The 8,391-nt window shown below is 42.5% G+C and overlaps 1 protein-coding gene across 1 annotated transcript; it reads left to right on the top strand.

Moving 5' to 3' along the window:
* The first annotated feature begins 3,030 nt into the window (after positions 1 to 3,030).
* On the top strand, positions 3,031 to 5,422 carry LOC109471328 (prostaglandin reductase 1-like). The gene is made up of 3 exons (XM_019770616.1): positions 3,031 to 3,160; positions 3,844 to 3,962; positions 4,626 to 5,422. The coding sequence occupies exons 1-3, from the start codon at positions 3,094 to 3,096 to the stop codon at positions 4,734 to 4,736; spliced, it is 297 nt and encodes a 98-aa protein (XP_019626175.1). The 5' UTR covers positions 3,031 to 3,093; the 3' UTR covers positions 4,737 to 5,422.
* Positions 5,423 to 8,391: the final 2,969 nt, after the last annotated feature.

The following is an 8,391-nucleotide window of genomic DNA, read 5'->3' on the forward strand; positions in this document are numbered from 1 at the left end:
CACAAGACTTATGTGCGAGTTCGACAAAATCTATGTTAGGAAAGGAGGCCCTGAGCTTTGGTAGTACTTTAGTACGGTATACGCGGGATAATGCCAAGAAACTCAATAGCTACATTTGAGAGCTGAAATAGCTACACCAGCCGAACGAGCTATTCAGTGATATAATAACCGATAGTCAGTCGGTAAAACAATTGAATTAGCTACACCAGCCAAACGAGCTATTCAGTGATAAAATAACCGATAGTCAGTCGGTAAAACAATTGAATTAGCTACACCAGCCAAACGGGCTATTCAGTGATATAATAACCGATAGTCAGTCGGTAAAACAATTGAATTAGCTACACAAGCCAAATGAGCTATTCGGTGTAAGGAATGACGCCATGAGCGGGTGGCGAGCGCATGACGGAAGTGATAAAATAATTTAACTTAAAGGCTATCGGGTAACAGGGTAAACCGGGCAAGCCCGTAAATATATTCTTTATCTACAGAAATAATGTTTGTAATTAAGCGTGGAAATATTGGGTGGGTTGGGAGGGAATTTCGTGTAAGTCGGAGAGGGTTTAGTGGAGAGATTTGTAGGAAGGTCTGGCGTACACGACCTGTCCGGACCGCGTGTTAGCTCAGAGTGACACCACGCGGCACGGAAGTGACAAACACAACCATTTAATTGCGTACCGAACTTGGACTTGAACGTAAACTGACCGCGTGTTAGCTCAGAGTGACACCACGCGGTACGGTCTAATTGGGAACAGCCTCTGTGAAGAGGATCTCAAACAGACCACTCTGTTGTCATGGCAACAGGCGAGACGGGCCACCCTGGTGGGTTGGCTTCCTGCTTTCCCAGCAAAAGCTCCTTTTTGCTTGTGCAAAATGTCTTTTCGCTTCTAAACCCGGAGCTACGAGTGGTAGTCAGTAGTCAGTCCAGAGTCAACGATCAACCGCAGACAATACGAGCTTCCGGAACTCCGGTACAAGACAAACAGATCCCACAGAAATAGGCATGTGGGTAAGAGATAATTTAGTATTTTACATATCACATGTGGAAAGTCGAAATGAGCAAGGATATATAGCAAAATTATGATACAACTCATCAAAGGGTAATTACGCCCTAAAAACTCATGCAATGGTTAACACGAGTTCATAGACAGAAATACGCCTAATCACGTTTCAACTGGCTTAGGAGCGCCCCACGAACAGACTTGTAAATTGTAGGTTGCCAAAATCAGAGAGGTGCAGTCCGTCAGGGGCGAAATAATTTGGGTTCTTCCGCCAGAGGCGCTTGTGTCGCCATACAGAAACCACGGCAGACGAGAGATGCTGGCGGAAATCAGCCAAACGTTCCGGGAAGTTGGGCATGTTGGGCGGATCGGTGTAGCGCCAAATGGGTTCTGCTAGGATGATAGATTTTACAGCTGGGATGCATTGAATAGAGAATGCAAGGTCCGCCAGGTTTTGCGCAATTTGGTGAGGGGAGAGGTCCGCATGACACAAGTCGTTGTGACCCAGTTCAATATACACAATGTCAGAAGAGGGCCTGCAAGGGGGGGGTAGTGATTACGAATTACGCAAATTTTTTGCCGCCTATTACGAATAACGTTAAAGTCTCAGAGCTGATTACGACTTTACGATTTGCGGCTAATGTCCACTTACGAATTACGTTGATTTTTGCGGAGGCTGCCTACGAATTACGAAGTCTAAAACGGCCTGATTACGCCTTACGAGAAAGGGCTTTCAGGCCCTCTCAGAAGGGAAGTCTCTAATGTACGGGAGTAGCCGAGATCTGTATCGCGGGATTGTGCAACCAGGGATGCCGTGGAAGTCAACAGTTACTTCTGACAACCAGAAATCAGGGGCCACCGCTCGGCCGGACTGTGTAGTAGTACGGGTCCGTATAAAGGACTCTAGTCGGCAAACGAAGGAGTGACCCGTGATGAAGGCGTTGTCCATGCTGACAAATAAGTATTACTAGTAGATGACAGACTCACCGCAAGCAAGGACGCAAAAGGTCGGTGAACTCCTGGCCGGAGGCTCTGCACGGGCCGCAGCGTTCTGTCCGGTACGCTCCGGTACGATCAGCCGCAGCAGTTGCGACGCGACTTGGGAAAGGTCCTCCGGAGGGTAGAGCACGGCGTTCGCTGTTCGTGGAAGCAGCGGCGAGAGGGCTCCATGTGGGGCGGCGGGCGCACGGTGTCTCAGTCCGAAGATTCAGAGCGAAGATGAGAAAATTTTGAGAAGAAATATCCAGAGTGTGATCAGACGAGCGAGCTTTCGTGTGATCTACTACGTGTGATCTGGGTTGAATGAATGATTCCCACTGCCCGTATTTGTTTGTTTGTGAGACCATGTCAACTCGGCCAATCAGAGTGCGTTACCTTATCGAGGATGTGTCCCCATATGTGTTAGATTTGGGGCCGGTCACGATTTAGCTGCGTGCACAACTTGTGGCAATCTGGATTGAATTTTGATCTGGGCCACGCACCGCTGAAAACCACATTTCTTCACCAAAAAATAGAAAAAGTTCAAAATGTATGATTTTTGTATGTAATGTGGACACAGAGGTTCCCACATCAGTTTGCAAAACCATTGAGCTGGTAGCATGTTAATAATTTCTAAAAATTAGCAAAAAACTGTTCTGGGGTCCGCGCGGACCCCAGGTGTACAGATTAATCAGTCCGGGAAGGTGTACTGTTGAGGGTTAAATACAAAACAAATTTTGCAATAATGAATATCATTAAAATCAAATATTATACATTAAACATCTAACATAATACATTTAACATCAAATACTGTACAATGCAATATCAAGCTATCTACACATGTAATGCATTATTTCCAAAAATATCAATGATTAACACTATTGTAGTAACACTATTGAGGTCGTAATGCCGTGCAGGAGGCGCACCCACACGACATGGACCATGAGCAAGGAACGTCAGAGCTGTAGTGGGCAGTGAATCTAATGAAAGTGGCTCTATATATAGCTAATGAGAGATTTCTTAAGTGCCAAAATGTTGGACTTTCGAGGAAGCTTAATTCTACTGTTTTCCCCACTAGGTTGGAGGCGAATTCTCGACGTCTGTCCTGCAGAACCACATGAAAGACCAGGGCCGTGTGGCCTGCTGCGGGAGTATCTCAACATACAACAACCCGGAACAAAAAGGTCTGTGTTTTCATGTCTTGTTTGCTTCACATCTGTCACATACCAATATCTGTTCGGAAATGAAAAGTTGATTTTTAGAAAAATTATGTCAATGTTATGCTGCCTTAGGCTTATTAGAGTTCTATTGTTTTTTAAAAACATTTCTGAATTCAGCCACTCAGCATTTTATATATAATAATATATAAGGCCAGTACTTATTCAGCAACTGTACGATGTTTTCGATAACAGGTACACTACTAAATAGTAGAAAACATCTTCATCCTAGAAATGAAGGTTTCCTTTTTTTGCTAAATGTTAAACGGGCATTGTGTACCAGTGTTGCGCCAAAACATGACATATTCTAGCTGTTAATAGAATCAGTCGACAGTTACTACCACTTTTAAACCACTTTTTTGTGCAAACATCTCACATTCTTACATTAAATTTAATGGTTGGTTTCCAACCTACACACTTTATGGCAACACCACAAATACAAGGGTGTATACAAATATAGCTAAAGCTGTCTGTCTAACCTATAGACTTAACTAGCAACGCATCGTAATCCGGCCCATTTAAGGCAATCATTTGAAATGGGACCTAATTGATTGAAGCTACTTTGTAACAAACTAATATTCTGTATCGTTCTATTGTTACAAACACATCTTTAAGTATATTTTAAACCAGGTGTTTTCATCTGTAATTAGGTCAGTATGTTTTTGAGACTGTCGTCTTCAAGAGGTTGAAGCTGCAGGGATTCTTTGGCGCACAGTACGAGAAAGACTGGCCTGAGGCTGCCACACAAGTGGCAAAATGGATTCTGGAGGTGAGCAGTACGGTTGTTTTTTTAAACTAATGTACTCTAAATATGTTGAGCAACAATTGTACATTTATAAAACCATGCGATGCTATAGAAGTAGATTTTGATATAAGCAAAATTCTATATGACTTGTGTAGCTGTAAATATTTATCAGTCCTTATTTGCAAAGGTGGAAACGTACTAAGATAGTTTGTTTGTTTTGTTTCGATGAATATTTGATTTCCAAGAATGGTGATTAGGTGTCCGTTAATAATTTCATCAGGTTGGTAAACGACTGAATAGCAAAGTTCTTTTTATCACAACCATTTATTTTTCAAGCCGACGTTACGATGACCTTCTGTCATCTTCATCAGGGCAATTCTTACTGGTTTACTGTGCACTTACACTAGATATTACATGGTGCATAGTGCACTAAATATTGTATTGTAAACAGAAAAAACTAGCTTAAGTGCACTATGAACTATGTAACACCTTCAGTGCACCATGCACCAACTAACATCTAGCGTCAGTGCACAGTAAACCAGTAAGAATTGCCCTGATGAAGATGACAGAAGGTCATCGAAACGTCGGCTTGAAAAATAAATGGTTGTGATAGAAGTAACTTTGCTATTCGGTGATTAAATGTGTTTATAACACTATAATCTTTGATTTCTTTTTTTAATCCACCAGGGGAAGGTCCAGTACAAAGAGCACGTGACCAGTGGTTTTGAGGAGACGCCCCAGGCTCTGATTGATGTGCTGACCGGCAGGAACACCGGCAAGGCCATTGTAAAAATCTGAAGTGTAACAACACTGTTATATGTTCCCAACAAAATACTCATACAAATTCTAAGTTCCAATACAAACTGTAAGTTCCCATAGAAATTCTAAATACTCATACAAACTCTAAATTCCCATACCAACACTAAGTGCTCCTAGAAGTACCAATAGAAACTCTAAGTACCAATAGAAACTCTAATTACTCATAGAAACTCTAAGTACCAATAGAAAATCTAAGTACTCATAGAAACTCTAAGTACACCCGTAGAAATTTGAAGTACCCTTAGAAACTCGAAGTAGACAAACAAGAAATAAAATTGTACCTGTGGTCTCTCGTAGTATTAAACCTGTGGAAGGAATTGTATGATGTAATTCTATCGGGTAATAACCATGTAACCGAGATACTTAAGAGTAACAATCGGACTCGCATGTCAGCCACCAAAACAATTATACTACGGTATTAACAATAGTATTTTACATCCCTTATCATGAATATGACTAATGGTTACTGTTGCTACTATGAAGTTCTGCCAAGATATTTGTCAGATTGAGTAATTTGATTGCAATAGTTGATTTTACTTGAGGTATTTCGTGACATATTAGGCTAAAACGTTGAATGAAACTTATACATCTATAGTGCTACTGTAATCTGGAGTATTCTTTTCGATTTGTAATTAAAGTAAAGTGGGCTTACAGCTACATACTGAGATAAGGTGACTATTACAACTCTGTACAATACGTGTGTTATACTCACTCCTTTCCAGGACTTCCTTACCTGTTAACTGTGTACTCGTTCGAATAGCCCTCATGCGGCGTACTAGTGTATTGCAGAACACTCTTGCTATGTGCTAGATGACAACAAGACTCACACAGGCCAATCAGGTAAACTACTGGATAACCACGGGTTATTCAGAACAGTTTAAGAACTTACTTGCTATGCTATTTTTTATCTGGTTTCTTAATAACCTTAATATAATTGAAAGACTACAATTGTTGGGGATAAGTGACCATGACATGGTCCTGGTGGATATTAATTTGACACCAAAACGACAGACAAGACGGGCAAAGTAAAAATACCTTGTCATGACGACGGTGGTCTCTGTTAGTATTTTCATCAATCATAGCTTTTTTACTGAAATGTAGTAATGATCATCAAGAATGTTTACTTAGCAATAACTGTTTTGGGGCAGGAATATGCACCAAAAGAAAATCTGCAGTCGTTTGTCCTCCTAAAGGAATGCTTGCTTAGGAATTCTAGTGGGTCAGATACCGGAATGCGACATGGTTTGGGCAGGAATGTTAGGTCCTGTTCAGACGGAATCAGTGAAAGCGCTTTACATATGGTTTCCACCGAGGCCACGTTCAAGTGGCCTGTTGTGTCCCAAACCGTGCCTGTCCCAAATCGTGCCTGGGCGGGCACAGAACGGGACACAGCCTGGCTGTCCAGAACCGTGCCCGGAAGTGCTGTTAATCAGGCACGGTTCGGGTCAAGGCATTCGCGTATCCCGAAATGCTCAGTCTCCAGGCACGGTTCGGGACACGCGCCGAGTGTCCCGAACCGTGCCCAGGCACTTTTTGGGACAAGGCCATCGCGTATCCAGAACTGTGCGCTACCTGAGGCACGGTCCTGGACAAACACTTTGTTTATCTAGAAGTTGATTTGCTCTAGTCTGTCGTGGATACGCATCAGGACTATCCAGGTCCGTGCGTGGGGTTGGTGGATAAGCAGTGTTGTTTCCGATTCCAGGACTGTGTTTGGGTCAATTTACTTTCTTGGGTATACTACGTGCTGTGTTGTTTGAAGAATGGGCCCAGTCTTAGAAACTCATAGAACCTTTTTTTTATTTTGTTGCAGAATGTTATAAGACACTACATGTATGTCTAAATCATCTTAGACCAGTACGAAAAGTAAAATGTACTTTACAGGGCAAGAATTACAAAGATTCCTTTATTCTTAACCCGACGAAAAACAAAGATGGCGGCCGTTAAAACGGTTAAACAACAACACGAGAAGGCTCCTCCCTTAAAACACTAAGCTCCGCCCCCAAAGCACGGAATGGGACACGGCCCTTGTGTGTCCAGAACTGTGCCCGGTCAGGCAGGGTTGGGACAGTCCCCGCGTGTCCCAGAATGTAGATTTGTCCCAGGCACGGTTTGGGACACAACATGGCCCAATCTGAACATTCTAAATGGCAGAGAAAAAGCCTCGATCCCATGGCGATATCTATGGCGGTCTTGCATAGAAACTGCCACCCTTCGTAAGGGTAGGGGGGGGGGGGGGTATATGGATACGCTGGACTTATTAGATATAATTCTTCTACACAAAGATTTTCCAGGTTAACACAGCTTCCTTTCTTGATTTTCTATCGGTATTTTAGTAACATCATCTACCATTGTCTGCATTTGTGAACCAGAGAGAGATGTGGACATTCTTCCTGCACTCATTCTTACTTATGTTGTTTATATACCCAGATCCTGCATAGGCATCCTCCCCCTCGACATTGATTTAACAGCTTGTTAAGAATCTAACCTCACGTACGACTGTAAGGTCATCTCAATATTTACCTGCGTCAACCCCGCCCCTGGTCAACACATTTAACAGATCACGAGGTCATGACCAGTATTGACACGTGGGCAAGCTTAAGGCTCATGTGACGCCATGCTGTTGATTTGTCAATTTGGCTGCGAAAAGCCAGACTTGCCTTCTTTGCCAATAGCTGTGAAATGTGCATGTACACGTTAATAGGTTCAGAAAAAAACCTAAATGGGCTGAGAAAACTGGTCGTCAGATCGCCTGTAGTGCGCAAACGGTTGACTAATTACCATATACCGAACAGCGGCAACTGACACAGTTTAGCCAGTAATTGGGAAAATTTGAAATAAGAGATCTTTTTTTAAGAAAACATAAGAAAGAAAAAAGAAGGTTATAGAAAATGATTACGGTGGCAAGGCAGCATCACATTAATGATTTTAATAGCACTGCTTGGCTGATCGCATACTGCTTAGCCGCCATAGGATCTGCTTTGAGAGCTGTCCGTATAATTATCGAATCTGTTGGTCTTTTTCCCAATAAACTGCATTCATTTCAGTAGAAAGCTATATTTTAGACACGTATCAGTATCTCTGTTGTATAAAAAAATAAAAAACACTAACACATTTGGCTATTCTTGTCGCGCACGGATGAACTTAACACCGGCTCAGAGTTCAAAAGTTCAGTAAGATCACGTCTACATCAGGTGAGCAAGCTTGTATAGAGTCAATACTGTACCCGGGTAACACAATGTCAGTAGGAGCAAGAGGCATTGCAGCTGAGCATAGCTCTTTGAGCTTAAGTTGTTGCACTACCACATTCCCCTGAAATTGCTGTATTTGTGGCCTATTTTGTTCTGTTATTGATAATATTTCCAACAGATTACAATGCTGCATTCTTGATAAGAAAAACCTAATGAGACTAACCTAACCTTTACAAAAAATTAAGAAGGGTGAGTTCTCCACCTTATCATCTCAAACTTCGCAAAGTCAACACTGCTGCCGGTCTCTACCCTCCCGAGGTTATCAAGGTTGGTTGTGTAACACGTACGCGCAACAGGTAACTTATCATCCTTCCTAGGCGACACCGCCTAAATTTTATGGATGACATCCACGCGCGCATTGATTTTCGCCTACCCCCCCCCCC

The sequence above is a fragment of the Branchiostoma belcheri genome, unplaced genomic scaffold (genome assembly GCF_001625305.1).
Source record: "Branchiostoma belcheri isolate BF01 breed outbred unplaced genomic scaffold, Haploidv18h27 scaffold248, whole genome shotgun sequence".
Lineage (NCBI taxonomy): Eukaryota > Metazoa > Chordata > Leptocardii > Amphioxiformes > Branchiostomatidae > Branchiostoma > Branchiostoma belcheri.